General features: G+C 40.2%; 1 protein-coding gene across 8 annotated transcripts in view; it reads right to left on the reverse strand.

Annotated features, from left to right (window-relative positions):
* The window catches only part of LOC139138985 (polypyrimidine tract-binding protein 1-like), an 83,994-nt gene extending 65,373 nt beyond the window's left edge, over positions 1 to 18,621 (reverse strand). For all 8 annotated transcript variants that reach the window (XM_070707658.1, XM_070707656.1, XM_070707654.1 and 5 more), the window contains exons 1-2: positions 18,497 to 18,621; positions 17,427 to 17,460 (exon numbers count right to left, since the gene is read on the reverse strand). In XM_070707658.1, coding sequence (XP_070563759.1) covers positions 17,427 to 17,460; positions 18,497 to 18,507 — 45 coding nt within the window. In that variant the 5' untranslated portion in view covers positions 18,508 to 18,621. The remainder of the gene's footprint in view (positions 1 to 17,426; positions 17,461 to 18,496) is intronic.
* Positions 18,622 to 23,028: the final 4,407 nt, after the last annotated feature.

A 23,028-nucleotide genomic window follows, 5' to 3' on the forward strand; every position in this document is an offset into this window, starting at 1 on the left:
ACTTTAACCCTTTTCCTGCCAAGTCGGTGAAAATCCGCTTGAAATTCGGTTGTAGCTAGAATCTGAGCAGCCACGGCCGTTATCCTGCCAAGGCGGTGGAAATCGGGCTACTTTTTGGTACCCCTTTCCTGCCTAGTCGACGGAACTACGTGTAGCAAACCCTTGCTCGCGCTAGGGGTCGTTCGAGGACAGGTTTTGGGCGTGGAACGGCGTTTGCTCTCGAAATGGGTTCACAGAGAGTCCAACGACAAGGAAAGGTGCGGAAGCTACCCAGCAGTCCCCCACCCCGGTGGGGGACTGGTTTTTTTTGGGGGGACGAGTAGCGTACTTGGCAGGTTAGCACGTTGACGTATTCTAGCGGAGTTTGGGTTAACTTGGCTCTGAGGCACTACATAGATTGCGGCCGAAATTGACCGTCTCGGCAACGCTAATCTGTAAGGCAACCGCCTAAGACCGCCTCAGCTGGCGGTGCAATTTTTGCCAATGGGGCGAGACGAAACTGTCGGGCTTGGTCCTGATTGACGGGAGGCGCGGACGGATTTGCCGGACTCGGCTTTCTGTAAGGCAACCGCCTAAGACCGCCTCAGCTGGCGGTGCAATTTTTTGCCAATGGTGCGAGACGAAAATCACGGACTTGGTCCTGATTGACGGGAAGTGCGGACGGATTTGACGGACTCGGCTTGATTAGTCCCTGACATGGAACTGATCCGAACGGACTTGAGCGACATTTGTGAAGGGTAACCACCGCTTTTAACCGACTTGTTACCTTCTCGAAAAGACTACCCACTCAGATGTCGGACGTTGTCGGCTGCACTTGGCTCTAGACGTTCAAGCCGTGCAACGAAACACACCGCCTCAGCCTTGCCATTCAGGAACATGGCCTCAAAATTTGATACCATTGTTCACCGACTTGGCGGCTGTGGTTAGGTGCGTGAACCGTTGTTCACCGACTTGTTACGCCTATGTTGTCCCTGTGAAGTTCGGCTAACGGCCGAGTCTAACGGGAGTTGGCAGACCTGTGTTTGGTTTATACCGTAGTATGACCGACTCAGGTAGAGGTACCTGTCGGTATATTCCGAGTTTTACGCACTCGGGCGTCAATGACGGGTCGTCATCACCGCTGATGACGTAGACGTGCTGGCCACGTTATTTGAAGGAGCCATGTTTGCCCAACGGACGAGGCCGAGACAGCTGTTGACAATTTTGGCATCCTTCATCTTTGACCGCCTTAGTTGGGTAAGCCGCTCGGCAGGCGACGGTTATGACCTAAACAAGCCGCTGAAGCACTGTTCGTTGCCGTACAAGAACGAGACGGCCAGTCCATTACTGCTTAATGGGCGATCTGTCGGGTTGGCTTGTCACCGACTTGGATGACAATACGCCCTGCGCAGGCGTACTTAGAAGGGACATGAGGTTAAAGAGACGGGTTTCCCATCCGTACTAAACATGGGCTTGGGCCAACGTCCTTGGATGGCAGGTGCGCATGCCACGTACCCAGCTGGACGGAATGTCAAGTTGAGATGCTAATGACATTGACTATGTTATGCTAAGTGCTCGAGGGATTTGCATCGCAAATGAGTATTATTAGCATATCAAATGGTGCGGACAGGCAATTTACATGACGGGTAGGAATGTCAGCGCCGGTTGGTGGACTGATTGCCGTAGGTCCATTATAATAACAGGTGGATGCATATATTAACACCCCTGCGTCCAATCATGTCCAGGGCTTTGTTTCCCTGTGGCTTTAAAAGGGAGGGACCTGCTAGTCTGTCGACACTGTTCCAGACATGAGCTTGACGGACCGCAAAAGTTTTCTGAAGGCGAGCAGACGACTGAAGCTCAAAGATGCAGAGTCTCCGGCGGTAGTGGTAGCGATCGTTGTGATTTCCCTAGTAAACGTTCTAAGAAGTCGGGCAAGAAATGCTCCCGTAAGGCAAAGCCATCTCCGGCTGAAAAACCCAGTGGTAAGCGTAAACGTAAGAGCGATCGTTCTGCCGATGAGGATGATGACGGGTCACCGGTTGCCAGTGGTTCTCACCCGGCTGCTCCGGGAGAGACTACTTCACCTGCAGAGACTACATCTGCTCTTGTGGGAGATACTTCACCTGCACAGACTACGTCTGCTGCTGCTAGTGAGACAGTGAGTAATGAGACGGCTGATGCCATTGGTTCTCCCCGGCTGCTCCGGGAGAGACACCACCTGTTGCTACTATGAGCCCTCATCCTGCGTCAGGAGAGGTTCCTGTGCCCAGTGCGAAAGAGCTTGAGTCCTCGTCATCAGCAGAGGCTGCCGAGCCCGCTCCTGCCATAGTTTCGTGTGCTGCGATGTCCCCGCCGAAAAGATGGTGCGGAGGGTTCGTTATCAGGATAGCCCACCTGATTTGAGCCAGATATGATCCTTGATGCCGCTACGGGCGAGTTCAGGCCCAGACGCCCAGACGACGGTGATATCACCGCTGAGTCCGACTCGGAGGTTGACGAGAGGATGCGGCAGAGGACGATGACTTTTATGACAGGCAGTATGTAGGTGAGGCAAGCTCTGACGACGATGATGACGTTGCTGCTGTGTTGGCGGAGGACGACACCCCTCCTGTCTGGCGTATGTCGGAGACTACCGATGCTAATATATTTGAGGAGACCGATTTTGACCATGAGAGAGGACCGACTTTCACCTTGCCCAGCCACGCCCGTGAGCTCGATTACTTTTTTAAGTTTATTCCAGCTACACTGATCAGATTGGCCAAGGACGAGACTAATAAATACGCCAAATTCCACCAGCGACATATCGCTAGGAAAATAGATAAATACTGGCGTAACGCTGACTACCGAGAGGTGCAGGCGTTCATTGGCGTCTTAGTCTGTATGGGTATCGACCGTAAATCATCAGTGGAGGATTATTGGTCTAGCGATCCCTTCTGAGAAACCAGGGTATTTCTACTGTGATTACCCGCAGTCGCTTTCAGCAGCTTATGCGATACTTTCATCTGGCAGACCCAGAGAACGATCCACGTCGTGATCCTGATGAGGCACGCCGCCGACGTCGGTGTCAGGAGGATCCCCTGTATAAAATCAATCCATGGATGGAGCCCATAGTTGACGGTGCGTAAATAATTATAAGATGGGTAGAGAGATCTCCATCGACGAGGGCATGGTGCGATTTAAGGGCCGTTCTAAATTTAAGCAGAGATTACCGCATAAGCCTGATCGAGACGGTTTCAAGATATGGCAGCTGTGCGACTCCACCACTGCATACATCGCTAACTTTGCACCGTACCTAGGTGTGAAATATCGGGATCGGACTGATGGGAGACGGCAGGAGCGAGGTGTGGTGAAAAGAATTACGATGGAGCTGGTCCAGCCATTCTGTGGATATAATCACAGCCTATTCTGTGATAGCCTGTTTAGCACGGTCGTTACTGCTAGAGAGCTGATGGAGACCGGGATCTACATGGTCGGGAGTTTTAACCGCCGTAATCGTCGCACCATGCCCCCTCAATTACAGTTATGCTCAACGGAAAGTAGACGATGAGATTAAATGATACCTTACTCAATTACTAATTACATCAGACACTTTATTTCTAAAACTACACTAGTACCTCACAATATTGCTTGCGAGCGGCAAGTTCTCAAAGACAAGAATAACAAATACCAGACCTAAATGATTCCTTAACATAACAGTCGCTTTGACTGCTTCTCTGCCGACATGAGTGCCTTATCTCTTTCCACTGGTTTATTGCCGTAATCTTATACCACGATTCTAATTACACAGAGACAAAAAGACAACTCTAGTTCTTGCTGAAATGAACGTCCTCACCGGGGTAGACCGGCCGACATTGTTGAGACACTGCTCAGTAAGTGTCAAGTAGATTGGATTTTTCAATCTTTAAAATCATGACTTCTGCTTTTGCCAATTTTCATTTTCTTGACACTAAAATGCCTTAAAACAGATTACCCCTAATTCTTTGTATGAAAATGCCTCGACCTAACCCCCCTAATTCTTTGTAAAACAGGTCCACACTTACGATTGATAACAATGGGTATTTTGCCAAACCATGGTGGTGAAAATGTTACAATCAACTGCCACTCTGTAATTTGTGCTAGAGTGAAGATAAGTGTGGACAAAAACATTTGGATAAAACTGACTTAATTTGGCAATGTTATCCACGCATGGGGGTCTCTAGCTATGTACCATATCGCCAACTTTACAATTACCTAAGCTACTGATGATTAATGTGAAATACTGTCTATGTGTCCACTGTTCTGTGTATCTCTTCTAGCAGTCAAACAGTGGTGCAACTATTCTCATGCATACTCTTCCAAGTACATTTGATTGGGATGTTTAACGTTTTGTGTTTATTATATCCAATCAAATGAGACTTTGTCTATCTGTTATTCAATGGCTCAAAATGATGAGGTCAATTACAGATTTGTATAATCCTCTACAAGATATACTCGCCAAACCAGAGAAACCACATAATTATTGTCTGTCTCAAGATATCTTTGCAAGAGCTTTTCAGACAAAACGTTTGATTCATGAATGATGAAGATGTTTCATTATTTGCCTTTTATATATCTCTTTGAGAGGCACATATGTTACTTCATACTTCAGCCAACTTACAGTTGTCTTTTTGTCGCTGTGTAATTAGTATCGTGGTATAAGATTACGGCAATAAACCAGTGGAAAGAGATAAGGCACTCATGTCGGCAGAGAAGCAGGCAAGCGACTGTTATGTTAAGGAATCATTTAGGTCTGGTATTTGTTATTCTTGTCTTTGAGAACTTGCCGCTCGCAAGCAATATTGTGAGGTACTAGTGTAGTTTTAGAAATAAAGTGTCTGATGTAAATTAGTAATTGAGTAAGGTATCATTTAATCTCATCGTCTACTTTCCGTTGAGCATAACTGTAATTCCGCCGGGTAAGAGGAAGCGCCTTCCTCTGTCTGTTGGGGATATGAAAGCCACGACCAGAACGGACTCTCGTCTTAACATCACTGCTTATCAGGATAGTAACGCTCAGGTGCTGATCTTGAATACGGTCTATCCACCCTTGGAGTGCGTGCCAGTGGGGGAGGGAGACGAGCGGCGACAAGTGCCTCTGTCGCTGTATAATTATCGCCGGTACATGGGAGGCGTCGACCGAGCCAACCAGAAGCGCAAGTACTTTCACACTGGGCGCAAGAACCACAGATGGTGGACATATCTGGCATGTTACCTGATTGATGTTGCCCTGGTAAATGCATATATATGCTTCAAGCATGTACACCCTGATAGTAAGCTGACCCATAAGATGTTTCATCTGCGTGTCGGGAAACAACTCATTGGCGGTTATTGTGGGCGATCGCAGCCCAGTGTGAGAGAGGTCGAGGCCACCGTTTCTCTTGCCTCGTACATCAATCCACAAAATCAGCCGATGCACGTTGTCAGCCGTTTGGAGGGGCGGCAGAAATGCTGTAAAGTATGCAGCAGAGAGGGTAAGACCACTGCGAGCGGACGACTGTCTGAGACGTCCAAAGGATGTAGTCTGTGCGGGGTTCATCTTCACGAGGGCGAGTGTTTTGCGGCTTTTCATCATCGCATGATGCTACGAGGTAAGAGGAGCATTGGCGTGCAGACCTCTACTCACACAGCCCCGACGACACCCATCAGCAAGAGAACCCGACGTAAATAACGGACAGGGGACAGCTTCGCCTAACAGTGGCTTGACTGTATTCTGAACACGGACCATGATCACATTTTGAGCACGGTTGTGCCGTTTGTTTGTGCTTTACGATCCCGCTGATTGTAAATTGAAACACGGATTATTTTGTACAATCCCCCGATTGTAATCTTTGTAACACTGACCATGCACTCGGACGTCGAGACAGACTCTGAGATTTATTATTCGGCATAATGTAAATTATTCCCGAATAAAATACTATCTATGGATCGCATATTTTCGTTTGTTTTGTTTAGACGGATTATTTTGTACAATTCCCCCTATTATAATTTTTGAAACACGGATCTGCCACCCCGATTATAATTTTTGAAACACGGACCATGCACTCGGACGTCGAGACAGACTCCGAGATTATTGTTCGGCATAATGTAAATTATTCCCGAATAAAATACTATCTATGATCGCATATTTTCGTTTGTTTTGTTTTTACCCCCACTTTCGTTTTTGGCAGATCCGTAAGGACGCTATAGTAATGGATGAACGTGCGTTGTATCACGTGGGAGGGGCACAGCCCAACGGAGGCTGTGCTCGTGCGACGTAGACGTTGTACCAACCATCTGTCGTTGGGGTTAGTGCATAGAGCAGTTGCACTGTCCAGAGCTAAGGTGGTACAAAACTGCACCTTAGTAACAACTGCACAACTAACCTGTTAGGAAACGGTAACACTAACGAGCTAAGTGTTCACTGAACTGGCCAAACTACGTACACGCCTTCCTTCAATGGCGGAACTATGTCGTTGACACTACGTCAAAGCAGACTGCACTGTGCGACTCTTCCAAGTCGTTCAAAGTACGTGGCCAAGTGACACAACCCAGGGGAAACAGGACAGGTTTGAGGGTGCTCCCGCACCCATAGCACTAACCCCTGGGTCTTCTACTAACCCACGAGAGAGGTGACGTTTCCCCGGTGTGGCCGTGCGTGCCGGCGAACGAGCTTTACTTCCGCGAAAGTAAGCTAGAAAAGGGCATAAAAGTGCACGTCCCCCGGGGCAAACAACGCCCGTGACCTCGTCATTTTCTGGACACAACCTCATCAGCGGTTGCCCCTCTATACGGGCATGCAAAAATTTTGAAGTCTAACACGTATATGGTCGGTAATCGTACCCCGAAAATGCGGTATTTCCCGCCAAATGCCTGGCAGGAAAGCGTGCAGGAGAGCCTATCTTCTGTAGACACGGAAAAGGGGGCCGGTTTTGACCGACTTGGCAGGATAACGGACAGGGGCGCTCGGCAGGAAAAGGGTTAATGACTTTACCGAGATTCTATCAGTGATCATGTGCAAGTACACAGAAAATGACATAAATTCCAAAGACAGTATTTCAAAATTTGCCGGTATGCTAGTGAAGCCTCAAAGTGTCCAGAATGATTGAAAAAGCAGCAAAAAATATTTTCAATACGATGAACGATATGAAGAGCCATCTCCTCTCAAGCTGCTCTGCTGTGAAACAACCCCCTCCCCCTTTCTCCAAATAGATAAATTTCCAACCAATTAGTCTAAAAGGATAAGATAACTAATACAACTGTTGTAGCGGAAAAAAACCAGTCTAATGGTTCTCAGAATCATATCATGGGAATTGAATATGGTTTTGATCGGATGATTTATGACATCAAGCCATTTTCCACTGACAGCCATCAATACAAAAGTGTTCCATCCCACAATAACAAACATAGTGAAACCACTGAACAGACCTATCACAGCAACACTGTCAATATTTAGTGCTTCATCAATGATATTAATTTTTAATGTTCCATAAATTGCAATTTAAACTATGTAGTCAATGGAAAAAGTACTTAACAAACTCTTAACATATTCGACAAATCAGTTATATATCACACCTATACGGTGCATGTAGATACCATGTTGGTTTACCAAAATGCCACATATAAAATCAACTGCACTGATTAATGTCCCTATTTACAAAAGGCTGTGATTCCAATATTTGGCTGTCTTACTTTAAATTACAGTTAAAGGCATTTGAGGTCTATTAAAACATGATTTAGCATATTTTTTACTACTGTTGCCATGGCTACTCCCATATATCAAATTTTATCAGTGTGCAAGGCAGGTGTTTTGATGAAGCTCTCTGACTGTGAGCTACAATTGAATCACACTGGAAACAGTGGAAGACGACTACCTTCATCATGGGATGGACTGGTTTTTTGCAAAAAACACTGTGATACCAACTATAAAAGCTGACATGTATACTATCCTACAGGATAATTGCAACAACTGTAAGATGTGATAGATACCTTAAAGGTTCTATAAGAAAACCAAATTGTAGTTTACTCATTTTGTGATGTAATGCTTCCTTGATTCCTTCTTTTTGAGATGGACCCTTACAGTTTTACATACTGTAGATGGGTCCCACCATAACTCTTACATGAATCAACTGAAGGACAGGCCATCCCTTTGTTTTGATTAGCAATTTATGCATATGTTAATAACCAAACAAAAGAGTTCATTTTCACAACAAAAGAATGTACAAATTGTGCATTGTTATGTAATGGCAAACATTCTGTTTCAAACCTGTGGAGAACTGTAAATATATGATCTGAGTTTTCCTCGTCTCTTTTTCTTGTCATTCAGACCAGCCTGTAGTGATAATTACCTTCATTACATGGCAAAGGCCAACAATAACAGACTAAAAATCATGGATTGATAAACCAAACTTTAGCCCATTCACCACTATGGTTTGGTTCAAGCCTGGTTTGATATAGTTGAAGAAGTAAAGAGCTATAGTCATGCTGCTGCATCAAGAATGCAGGTTTAGGAAAACAAGTCACATTTTTATTATCTAAAATCTTGAATTCCAAATCAGCATGTCAGATGAAGCTAGACCTCTTTCAAAACTGAAGGGGACTTTGTTTACAGAAACCATGGTATCACAAGCAACACATTAGATATGGCTTTCTGTACACACAGTTTGACAGAGCATGTCACATGTAGTTCTTACCACTGGCTTGCACTGTTGCAGTACATTTCATAACAGAACCTGCTGTTGTACAGCATTCAAATTCATTTCAAAAGTATAATAATTGGGAAAACCATATTCTCAGATTTAAATATCATGACAATAATACTTCATTTTTGTCATGAATTAGAGACAGACACAAGCAGAACTACCAAAGAACAATCTCACAACAGAAGTATTTAGGAATAGAAATATTTCGGATTAAAAATATTTAGGATTAGAAGTCTCATCATGGAGTCGTATGAGAACTGTGAAGAATACAAAATACAGCAGAAACAGAGAGGAGGAACGGTGTATGTTGAATGCACTGGCTCATTACACTAATCGATTCCATATTGGCATTCATTATTTTCTGAACTACAGACATTTCAGCATAGCTGTCAGACTATTAGCTGATTTGTTTTTGGTCCATACACGGTTGTAATTACTTCCCAAGTAACTTGGCAACCAAGTTGAACTAAATCTTTCCACAGCAATAGACGTCAAATCACTTCCCCTTGTAACTGTTTCTTTGCGGTCAATCGACATGCAGATGAAATTTTGCTAATGAAACAAATGACCTAAAATAAATTCACTTCATTGAGTGCTGCTTTGCAAAATATGCTGGAAAATCGTTTTTTTACCTTGCAATTTCCTGTACAAGACATGGCAGGTAATTGGCTTGATTGTGTTGGTTTAACAGGTGAATGGAACAACCTTCAAGGAAGTACTAATTGTACGGTTCTTTACTGGGCCAGAGACGACAACTGTCAAGTCCATAGTTGGCGTAAATTTGAAATTGACAAGAAAATTTTTGAACGCTTACCTTAAGATAGGTTTAATAAATCTTGTTGACATTTTTGCATCAGAAAATTTGTTAGTTACTACAATTTTAGTGGCAGGAAACATCAATCTTGGACAAAAATGGATTATTCTGCCTGATTTTTTCTTCTCATCACACCTGCTTCACCTTTTTCCTACAGATAACAACTCAGGCTTGCTGTTATTATTAGGCTACAAGCACTAGGTTTGAAACCCTTCCCCAGGAAAAGGTCAGGAGAGTTTCATGGAATATTTTTCTTGGAAACTGCTCAATGGTAACACTATACAAACTGTACCACTGTGATGGCCGTACCCTGAAGAAATTTTCTCTTGATGAGCAAGCAGTGAAGATAAAACTAATCAAAATCTTGTCTGGCTCAAAGACTTTGGATGAGTGAATTTTTCATACACATATATAATCAAACACTTCAAAGACTGGCTATTCTGCAATGAGCTTTAGAAATGTTGAAAGCAGACAAAATTTTGAAATGCAAAAGTGCAACTGAATAACCTAAAAATTCAAAATACTGTGTGCACTAATCAGGTAATCATCTCCGACACAAAATTCAAGTGAGTATTGAATAAAAAATCTGATTCAATTCAATAAGATCTCTCTGATTTAGAGTAGTTGAAAGAAATGGGTTATTATAGACTGACTGTAGAAAAGGACTGCGCAATCTATACCTTTCTGTAGCTCTAGACGTGATGAAAGTGCCAGCTGAGAGCATTTGTATTGATTTCATAAGTTGAAATATGATTATATCTTTCAAGTCATTCAATCCTCAGACTTCATTTTCAGTTAATTTATAGGCATGACAAACGTGTATGTGTGAAGTTTGTGAATTTGTTCCTCGGCACGGGCTGGGTTTCAGCTTGACTGATTACTTTCAATAGACAAGGACAATTGTTTATATGGACATGCTGAAAGCAACATCTGCTGAGCTTCGATGAGTGTGCTTTGCACATTCTTACAGAAACGTACGATCACCCTTTATAATGTACTCTTTCTCCCCTATCCCTGGCTCACTTACTTGAGATTTGCGCAGATTCAACACAAACTGCTACGCTACAAACATTTTTTGGACAGTCACTTTGCCCCTGTGTTCATTTTAAAAGTGAGTCACAGTCACAAATATTAAGGTCATGAATATTATCATGGTGTGGTCTTCTTGAACACAATGGACAAGTTTTCTTATTTTCAGAGCAAATTGTTTCAATTTGTGTACACTCCGAAAATATTTCCACATCTTCAATTCGTGCATGCTGGTAGTCAAAGACAATGGAACTATCATCTATGCCATAGAGTCATGTCTTTTTTATATTTCTGAGCAATAACAATATATACAGGCACTCCCTCAGATGCCCCTATGATATTTACACAGATGACAAAAGTCATGGTATGGTATAGAAACACAGAATGACTGACCTGACAAACAAAAGTGGTACAGTCGAAAAACAAGGAAAGTGCAGACAAAATGCCCCGACTACAGATTGCATATATGATCACCAGTGGACCATGTAAACAGTTTTGCTTGACAGATAGACAAAACCCCAGCATTTGTAAATCAAAATCATCAAGGCTAGCCTGTAATTTTTAGATCAAGGCTGGATTTAAGTGGTCTGTGTGACTGATTACCAGGTCTGTTGTTCTGACATTTGAAGATGAAAAGCATGGATTTTGTTTTGATCGTAAATCATCAGAACAGTCACCTTGCCAATCAGCTGTGCAAAAGGCCCCAGATGGATGAACTCTAGCGCACACATTACCTACTTGACTTGTTTCAATCAGTGGCAACTATAGCACTATGATGTTGCAACTCAGGTTGCTCTATTTCTTAATAATGTAAGCATGCCCAAAAGAAATAGTGATACGAGGAAGAGTATGGCTGATATCAATTGACTTTTTTATCATACCTAAAAGCAAACAGGTCTTATCTCTGGCACACACCCATCACCTCATCCTGTGCCCTGTTTAAAATGGGAAGCAATGATACAAAAATAGAAACGGCTCACAACAAAGAATATGACACACGCACATATCTAGTATTTGCTTGAACTCAATTCCCATTTTGGATGGCCAGGACTGCGTCACTCATGAGAGCTGGTTTTCTGAGAAAATCACTACAAAAAAATTGTCATCTTATCACACATGACGGAATCATAACAAACGGCTGTACCACATTAGTGGCTTCACGCCAATAACATACCTAACATTGCCGAGAAACCACAACAGTGCCCTTGTCTCCTACTTTTATTATGTCTTTACTGCTACCAATATATGCTCGGAGATCAAAATTATGACAATATCCTTGGATGCTGGATTGTACTGATGTCCTACAAGGGTCATGAAAACATGCACAGTCCAACTGTGCCAAACATATTTTCTGGATGACACACTATGTAAATCACTTTCCACCGTCTGAAAAGACATCCCTTTCACTGTACTGTGACCCTTTTCATTTACCTTGGCCAGATTTAGGGTACTGCTCCTGCTGACATGTCATTTTCACAAAATGACGGTGTAGATATATATAGAGCATAATTTTGCCTTACTGCTATATCCTGGTTTGATTTTGAGAGAAAAATTTCAATATTTGACCAAAGCAAAAATCAACATTGAAGAGTAAAGTTATTTGTTTTTGCCCAAAATTTAGCTATTCAAACAAAACGAAAGTGTTATTATTCTCTCAGTGTAGAAATATCCTCTAAATAGTAATCTAATTTTCACATTAGCCAATCACTTCACATCACACCACTGTGCATACAATGGCTTTAACAAAATAATTCTGGTTACATAACACAACCACCACTTGGTCTATTGATTTTCCGCGTTTCTTTGCATATTGCTGCAGCCTAGGTGAAGCCAACAATGGCCAAAATGACACAGATAGAGAAAGGAGAGCGGAATAGTCAATACCGGCAATTCAAACCCCAGACAGGATTATATCCAGGGAATGTCGGCAAAATGGAAAATGCCACTTCTACAAGGTCATATGATGCTTGCACGGCAAACAAACTCCCAGCACAGTGCACATGAAATGGAAACCACCCTCGAGTCAGCTTTCTTCAAATTGCAAAATGTTGGAATCAGATGAGAAAACATATACAGCATCAAACAAAATCAAAACTGAGATACTTCACTTCATTACTGAAGCAGTGTTTTTAAGGTTTTGCAGAAACCTATGGAAGTTCGTGGTTTCCTTCAGGAAACCTCAACTTGAGGGGAAATGCAAATTTCTCGCCAGGTATGTGTGTTCACACTACACACAAAACAGCTATTGTTCACCAGGTGACCACTGTTATTTTGAACAGAAAGAAGCCATTCTCTGATGTAAATGAGTTGTGCACTGGTGAAACACATGAAATAACATGCTCCTTTCCTTCTTTTTTAATTTCACGTGCTAATGCAGCATGACTTGCACTGACGCATGAAATAGAATCCAACATCAAGGAAGCATCCAGCATTCCTGAAAACAGGAGTCTACATCACTGGGTCCATAATGCATCACTTCGAATACTTCAGGATAGAGTACTTGCCTAATATAAAGTATAGTACAAAGAAATATCAATGGATAAAGCATTCGCAAAGAAAAGCTAAACAAACATAAAAAAGAAATGCACACTTTTGTGGGATGAATGGGACCGAAATACTTAATACACCAGCGGCATTGCTTTTTAGGGACAATGAACAAGAATCAGATCAATAGCATAAAACTAATAGTAAGCCATAAAACTATAGAGCTGTGGACAAGCTTTGGTTTGCTCACCACTCACTACCAAACAAAGGCTTCAACAGCCCCGCCATGGGCTATGTTACCATGTACACATTTTAACACCACAGCTACACACTTTGTCCTTGTTTCTACACTCTCACAACACCATCACAGGAAAACTTTCCATCATGGGAGCTATTTAATTCTACTCCACCCGAGGGAGTCGCCGCTCACATTTTGTCGGTTGAATTAAATTGAAAGTGAGCATACTACTAAAGTGAACATGCTGTTGGAACTTCCTTCTCAAAGTTCATTTGTTTTCATATACTTATCCATCTAAATGGCCATCAGTACAACAAGTATCAGATATCTATCTTTAAAATATCAAAACTCATACACAAATAATTTAGTTGATTTTTGCTTCTACTGGTATGAAGACATTCAGGGTATAGGCATGCCTTCAAAATCATTCAAACTTGGTCAGAAGACTTGGCACCAAAGCACAATGGAAGTTGGCCCAGCATGCAGGCGTAGCTGTTTATGGCACACAGCCCTGTAAGCAGAGCTAGGAAACAGGGGATTTGTCAACATACACCAAATACGCCAAGAGGAAGGCATCGCAAGTGTACATGACAAATTTATATATTCATTCAGTCTCCAATACATGTAATATCAAACTGACGTTTGGTAAAGTTTTTGAACTTGGTTGTTTTTCCCCTTATACACATGCATGCAACCAATCCTACCAGTGTATACAGCAGAGCTGTGCTGAAGTTTGGTGAAGACAATAATACCAGTAATAAGTCACTATGGGAGCGTTCAGGTCACAGTTGTTTTGCCATTTGCACTCTTGTCGATTAGACAAAGATTTAACTGTGTTGGATGCGTGAATTATCCCCAGAAGTTGCTACACTGGTGCCTGATTTATGGGGAGTCGCTGTCACCACTGGCTGGCAAGCACTCTGTTACACATTTGTGAGAGTTTCCCCATCTACTACCAGTCACGGGGAAGTGATTTCAACATCACACAATGAATTTGTAAATCCAAACCAAAACTTGCACAGATTCATGCCTTGCCAAGCCTCAGAAACAGTCAACCGGTTTGGGTTTAGCAAAACAGCTTCAAAGACCTCCCACCCATACCAACCCTAGGTGGAAAGTCCACACCACTATCTCTTGCAAGACACGGTAACTATGGATACTTCTGGACAAAAGGCTCAACAACTAAATGAAAAGGAGTAAGCTTGTTAGACAAGGGAAAAACATCCATTCTTGATGCGAGACTTTGAATGTCACACATGCTTCCCCTATTTTATTGTGGGTGAATAGGGAATTTGTAAAGCCACTCTGACATGGGAACTCAGCAGTCAACACAATCATGCTGCGGTACTCGGTACTTGCGTAATACAAATTCTTTTCATTTCTTGTGAATGTTCCCAAATGAGTCATGTCTGTGTACTGTCTTCTTCAATCAATGACTGTTTGAATGGTAACTTTTGTAGCACAAAGAATGAACGTGGATCCATGGAGGGGACAGAATACTATCCAAAACCTGTTGTAAATACTTTTCCAAGGCTAGTGTTACATTCTTCATTGGAGGCACGAAAGCATTCTGGAGTACAGCAAACTGTCCTCAAAAATACGCTATGTTGTAATTGCTGAATAAAAGAAAACTCTTGTCCAAACAATTCATTAGAATCATATATATATATATATATATATATATACACATACACACACACACACACCACTTTGATAGTTGAATGTCACTGCAAATTTACAAATTGGAAATAAGCACTGCCTTTGCTCCAATCCATTACACAGTAAAAATTTCTACTGTTTTCAAAAGGTTAGAGATTGCTTTCTTCAAAGATTGAAATAGCCTGCCTATGCACACATGAATACCTTTCAAGCAGTCAACCCTGTGTTGCCAATGTTTTGGTCTACAGGTGTTGCCACACAGATACAGTTAAGTTCACTGGCATGGTAAAATGACAGCCACTTCTCTGAGTGTTGTGAAAGTATAAATACCCTATCAGTCTATTTTCAGGGGAACTGCATTGAGCTTTATTGAATTGAGCTGTACATACTGCATCCATTTACATAATGATGGATCTTGAAAAAAAGATTTCAGTGCATTAAATTGGCAAACCATGAGTGTTTATATCACATGAAAGACATTGTTTTAACACATCTGGAACAGCTAAGGTTTATCTTCTTAAGTGATTGCAAGACTTCGGACAGCCTTCACAATAGTACTCTTTCCGAATGAAATCCCTTACATTGTTCTTTAAGATGAGGAAGATCAATTAACCTTATCTCTCATAGCAATGCAGAGGCTATTTTCTAATTAAATATTGTATAGAACAGGGACAATAATATACAAAGCATCACACACAAGCATTCAAGAACACTTGCTCAATTGTCTTGGTTCCAACTGAGGTTTACTTTCATGATAAAATGCATACCATTGCTAGTTCCTTTCCCCTTCACTGAAAACCATGGTAACATTCCAACAATGAAATTTTTCAAATCTCAAATGAACACTTTCACACTTTTACAACCATGGTTACTTTGAAACTACTAGAACCTGGTTCTCCATGTTTTGGTGAATTCCTGAATGAAGTGATTAGACTGTTTACCGTTTAAAAGTAAATCACAGTGGAGGCACAAAATGCTATCTGCCCGTTTTGCCTGAAGGTAACACGATTGACCAGAGAGGTCAGAAGATCCAACTAAACCCAAATTACAGACAACACAAGGTCTCCATGCATGGTAGAATTGGACAATAATCCGTTCACAAAAATGCTGTCCCGCATAAATTTGTTTTGAAATTCTTGTCATTATGTTGTTGTGACACAAAGATATACTTCATCAGAGTGAAAATATCAACATGATACACACATTTTCATTTGACGATTTTTAAATTATACAAGAAATTTACATATATACAAGAGTAAAAATCCTCTGAAGGCTGAAGAATATGAAAATCTAAGTTTCTTGACAATGATGAAATTGTGTAAAATGACCACCATTCATGCTCTGATACAGAAGTGCATGTAGAACGGAGTAAAGAATTCCCAAATGTAATGTTATCTATTTCACTATCATTTAATTGAATCTCTCCTGTACTCTAAAATTTTAAGTATCCTGGAGTCACCAGGGCGGCTAAAAATCTGTTTCCACATGAATTTGGCAATCTGCCTTGAAAGCAATGACATGATCCTTACAAAGCAAAGGGGACAACAGTGACGTCACAATCCTAAGGAAAGTTTTGAGGTATAAGACACACTTTGTTTGCCTTTCAGACCACAGCCATTCCCTGGTCAAATGCTTAAACTCCACACAAAAATAGCTTTGTCTGCTGACTGCACACAATATCAATTGATTTCTCCTGGCGATATCCAGCCAAGTGTTTTCAATTGCGCTGAAAGACGGTGTTTTAAATTTCTCCCGCTCTGATCTCAGCTTTCAGAAATCTATTCACAACAGGTGAAATTCTATATCTTGGTAAAATACCACCTTCCCACTCAAGTTGCAACAAGTCTCTGGCCTATTGTGATGCATTCAGAAAGCTGTACCTCTGACACAAACACAAACGACTGGCTCACCCAATGGTGAAAGCTTATTCATAGACTCATTGTCCCTTTCAATGCCAGCGTATTTATTTTCCTTTTTTTGAAGCCCTTCTTTGTACTTGCTTTTCCCACAAAGCATCATGTACCCCCTAACACTGGCACACAAACCCTGTGCCTGGGAAACCATTTTGCATATATACTTTAAGATATAACAGCGGCTTTTAGCAAAAAGCAACTGCATTAATCCCTTTTCTGCACAAATATAATACAATTGTAGAGAAAATCAATAAATATACCCATGTACGTGTTATTGACTCTGTTTTGTCATTATTAATGCAAAAATGAAGTAATGTCAATTTGCACATGCAGAGTGCTGTTTCTAGAGAAAACCTGGTGAACAATGGGAATTATTTGGACAGTTATTTGCAAGTGGTTTTGGATGCCTGCATCACCTCAAGAGACGCAGCAAAGAAGACCTGTTGCTTGGTTACAAGATGCAAACAGGTTTCTAAGATGAAGCCATGTTTGGCAAATTGCCGATCTTCAACTCACGAACATCACACACTTTCACTCACATATCATCCTTAAAAACAATTCTTTGCCAATTACACCAACCAGCCAGCATCCATCTTTCAAACATATCCTACCTTAGTTCCCGCTGCCGATATATCCACAGCGATTCTGAAACAAGATTAATTAAAGTTGTTCGATAAGAAAGCAATTAAATAAACATGCTGTAGATAATTACTGCTAACTTTTTCCATGTTAGAGGTACGTCATAAATTTTAATTAGTAAAACGAACTACGTCAAAGCTTCAATCGATCGCATGAATTTCGCCGCTGCACTTCGTGTTTGAAGCAGCAATCTTCGCTGTTCATGTTGCTTTATGTTATGGGAAATACGCAACAGGTTTTCAACATAACCCATACGCTGGCATACGGCCACGCACGTGTGCCATCAATGAAAATTGCTTCATTCACAGTTAAATCACACTCGAACGATATAAATATGTGAGGTGAAGTAGTTGAATCATATATAAGACTCCCGCTTCTTGCCCTAGATTTTGAAACAGTTCTCCATTTTGTAGCGGCCGCGTACAATGACTGATGTTTGTGTACAAACTGACAGCCATGTCGCCTGATGCTCAGCTAAGCTTAGGAGGCCTCGCACACAATCAACACTTAGCACATTCAACATTCGAGATTAGGTACCGTGAAATATCCTATTCACAAGTCTTGGTTAAGATATAGTGAGCACTGGTGAAAAACTGGGACCATTTACCGTCAGGGTGGATTTATCTTACTTTTAGCAATGTCTTTGTGCAATATTCAGGAAGTGTTGACACCCAACGCTCAGACAGCACTGGCGAACGTCATGGCGCTAAACTGCAGATATCAACTCGCAAAGAAACCAAAACACAGAGTTCCAGACTCTTTTTACATATGTGCGACGGTGACAGAAAGTACGTGTTTTCATTCTTTGTTGATATCCCAAACAGTCGTATGTTACGACATTTCAGAACTCGTGTGAGTAATCGAATATTTACGTTATAAAACCCGATATGCCAAGTGAATGACCGTGTAACTCTTGAAGTCGTTGACAACTAAGACGCCCGAGATAAGCCGTCCCAGAAACTCCGTTCAAACTACAGAGGTGACCTCTCTACACTTACAACATCAACGATCAACGCTATATATAGCAATCGCACCAACTTACCCGTCCATCATGGTGAAAGGAGCGACCTGGGCAGAGGAAAAACCAGACAGGAAAAGACGTATGTAGAGCAGGTAGGAAAACTAAAAACAAGATGGCGGTAAATTGGACACGAGGTCAAACACGTTGGATTGTGGGTAAAATGCGCCAAGTACAAAAAGCGAAAGTATACTTGCTTCATTCTGTTTGTCCTGCATAAAGGGCATTATACACCTGCATGGTACATAGAGTGAAACTTTCATGCAATAGAGAAAAGCAAATGCCGCTTTCTAAAACACTCGCAGCTATTTAGTGAGAATTAGAAAGATGTAAATAAAAATATCAAAGTGGTCACTATTTTGCACAAAATCTCATATGAGGAGCAAAAAGTGAAAATTGAATTAACAGCAACAATGCAGGGGTGTCATTCAGTTTCTGCAGAATTCATTTCAAACATTACAGTTTGTTGGCTGTCATTACAAAAACTTGAAACTTTCTGACAGCTTTGACACATTGACAAGAGATGCTTTATTACTGATATTATTAGAAATAGTTTTTGAGTTAATATTCCAAACAAACTATTTCCCGACAAATTGGCCAGTACATCCTATTTACCTGTACTTTCTGTATGTACGCACTGACAACAGCAAGGATGCATCTAACACAGCAAATGCTGTGCCTGCATCATAAGATGTGAAAGAAATGCAAAATTTGCATGGCTTTTTAGTTGACTAATTATAAACATCACTAAAAGCATTCACAATGAATCATCAACAGACTTGGCCAAGGTCCTGGACACAGAAAAGGGGATGATTACATTTTTACTGAACAATGCCAGACAGGAACCAAATACTAACTTACTTGATGCAAATTTTTGATCAGCATATAGAAGGACAAATGTCTTTCTGGAAACTTTCCTCTATTACTACTCCTACTGTGCAGAAAATCTTGCCTGAGTAATTAACAATTTGACATAAACCGTCCTGACGGCTCATGGCTGCTTATTACACAGGGAGAGATTTTCAAAGTCAAATTCCATCCCCAAAACCTTGCAATTTTTTGCTGGTATACACTTTCTATGGTCTTTTTATTTAACAACTTCACAACTTGTTCAGTGAAAATAAAATGTGTATATATCTTACCTAGAACAAAATTTTCCAAGAACCTGATGGCTACAATTTATATTTGAAATATTGGTAACTGGAATATTTCGCCTCTCTTATCCAAAACGTTATGCAGTGACTCTAAATTTTCAATTTTGAGTATCAAAAGGAGAAAACTTGACCCCATTTACTTCCAACATTTGGTATGACCAACCCTATTGTTTTATCCATTAAAGGTTGACCTTTACATACAGAAAAGGAGATGTATTGGGTTGATATTTATAAAGCAAAATGTAATAAAAATTTAAAACTTTCATTTTTAAGGCACATATTACTTTAAATGCAGGCCCCTCCATTCTATAACATCAATTTGAATGTGTAATTTTAATTGCAAAAACAAATATTTTCAACCACCTTAAATTATCAACCAACATTCCTTGAAAACCCGGAATATCAATTTCTATGAGTAGTATTTGGCATTGTCATAATAACAAACTAAGGCTGCTGAAGAGGTCAAAAGCATTATTAAAATGCTATTTTTGAATTACCAGCATTGCCATATTTAACACAATACAATCACATTTACATGTGTTGAGTTTGCAACAGGTGGTGTGAAAAGGCCAACTGCATCAACTATTCATATTTTACCAGATTAATTACCAAATTTAATTAGCTAAATGCGTATTAAAGTGTTCTGTACAGTGAATTAATGCAAAATAAAATTATATATTGATGAAATGTTATTGTCCTTCCTTTAATGTAATTAAATGGTAATAGCAATGTATGTGACTAGTTGCATATACCCTCGTATTACTTGTTTACAAATAACCATATGACAATACCACCAGATAATTTTCTTAGGGTTTCCATTAATTTGTGCAAGGCATTTCAAATTTTACAGGTGATAGTCCTGATCTTTTGTCTCCTTTTAGACTGATTGTCAAGTTTCACACAGAATTTCTAAATCCCAGAACATGAATGAAGCCACAGAGAACAGATGCTCTGTTCCATCAATTATAGTATTATTCATGCCCAGTGGTAATGTCACAGTCAGGGAGGGATCATTAGATACTGACAGGGGTGGGTGGAAGATGTGCTGACATAAAAATTTGTTCACATTCCCAAATTTGAAAAATTATTTTGCCAAATTTACACTTTTTCATCAGCTGACGATGATGTGAATAGTCATATTTTCAAAATTCAGCATAAAAGGATAAAATTTTCTACCAATTTTGCATTTTAGATTAATTTTCTTTGACTACGCATCCAGAGTTCCATTTGGTCAAATTAAAATAAAAAATGAATGTAGAAAAACTGAGTAATACTAAACTTTAGTAAGAACAAGTGCAGAGACGATCATTTTCAAATTCAGTTTGCTTTCAAAATCGCAACAACTTGAATGCTTCCTTCTTTGCATAGGCAAGCTGTTTCTTTAGGTTTCAAGTTAGTCTGACAGAAATATTACCAATTTCTTTCTTTGTCTGCATCTTTGAATATTCAGACTTTGAAAAGAGATAAATTTTCAAGTTTTTGAACACGGCATATTTTTAATTTTGTTAAAAATTTTTATACAAAGTGACTTCAACACTTTGCAAATCCACTTTAAACTTTAATGTCAATGTACTGTACGCTCTTCTTGCATGTGTTGTAACAACCATCTCTTTTAGTTCTCTCATATAATAAATGAGACAAAGGTATTGAGAACAAAACAGTAGACTATAGTGCTTGCTTGAAACAGATATTTCGACATGGAGGGTTAGACTTGGTCTGCTGACCGGTACTAAACTTTGACCTGGGAAATATTTTATTTAGGAAGTAAAGCAAGCAAGAAGAATGATAGGTGATCAATTGTCCCAAACAGGAACATCATAAACATCGAGATAAACTACCTCACTACCACAATTTGCTTTTTGAGGTGGGGGAAAGGATATATTTCAAGGACGAATAATCTGAATACTTGTCTGATTAAACTGAATTCTATGCATTTTAACATGCAGTACGTGTATAATAATACAGGCATGCTTGGTATTTAAAAACAAAAATTGTGTTTTGTTTTAATGGTTGTAAGTTCTGAAAAGTATGACCTCGCAGATATCCTTATAACATAAACAGATTATATCATAGATTTTACAAAACAAGATCTGTCATGCTCTTTCTCATCAAGTTTAAGAATGGTCCTCTGAGTGGTTAGATAATCTAGGAAAGTTAAAAGGGAATTTTTACTGTCCAACAACTGCATTTATTTATCTGCTGTGCAAAAATTTTTGCACTTTTGGAAACATACATAGTATATAACATAAAATAAAAATCTGAACATAGATACAACAGTAATGTTTTATTGACTTGATATGACCATTAACATTGCACCAGACTTTAAAATACCTATTCAAATCACTTTTTTATTTTTTTCAGGGCTGTTATACACTGAAGAAAACAAATGAACAGATCAACAGATTAATAGATAGATTAACAGATTAACAGACTCAAATTTTTACAGTACTTTTCTAGTCTACTATTTGTGAAAGCTGATATTTTGAAGAGTGCTGCATAAATGAAGTTTCACTGCCTTATTTTTGTGAAAATCAAAAAAATGTCATATAGTTACCATGGGTAATGGCCATTTTGAATTTCAAGCATAAGTAAATATTAGATTTGTTTCTTTAGTACCAAATTTTCAGTGGTGACCCCTCAAGTCCGAAAGGTTAAAGTTTTCTTGAAAGTTTCAGCTTAAAGTTTAAATCTGTCAGTTTGAAGTGCATACTACGTTTTGGTAAAGCCCAGCAACGGAGTACATTGCACTGAATGATTCTGTGGCATTCTCATAACAACTCACATGTATGTTTGTTTATTATTCCAACAATAGCATACAATCACGCAAGATATAATTCAGAAATATCATTTAATTCTTTTCTTTCTCACAAACCACGTTGACAATTTGTCTTCACAGACAAAATCAAGATAGCCACAGACAATGGTACCATTCAAAGACCATGACTCGAGAATGTGAAGAATTACACGCTTTTGAAAGCATTTTCACAGACATGGTTTGAGAACTGACAGCTAGTTCACTTTTTATCTTGGCAAAGTGGAACTAAACCCAAATACCAACAGAATCACAAAGAGACTCTTTTCATGCCGTTGACCTTTTCTGACCCAGAGCATACTTGCACTGCAAATACCCAGAGTTTGAGGCTTAAGGATCTTGGTGTATTTGGGGAATATGATCCACACTCTATACATAAATACTACCAGCAGTCATTAGCATATCATGAATGTAGTATGGTGCTACCTTACATACCCTCTCTTCCTCTGAAAATTTTGAAAGTCAAATTGATATTTTTCTACTTCTTGCATTTCATGACAAAATTTCAGTTTTTCTCTCGCTTCTTGCAAACATCTGCCTTATTGCCTTGTAAAGGTGTTCAAGACAATTTGATATCAAAGTTTGACATC

The sequence above is a fragment of the Ptychodera flava genome, chromosome 8 (genome assembly GCF_041260155.1).
Source record: "Ptychodera flava strain L36383 chromosome 8, AS_Pfla_20210202, whole genome shotgun sequence".
NCBI lineage: Eukaryota > Metazoa > Hemichordata > Enteropneusta > Ptychoderidae > Ptychodera > Ptychodera flava.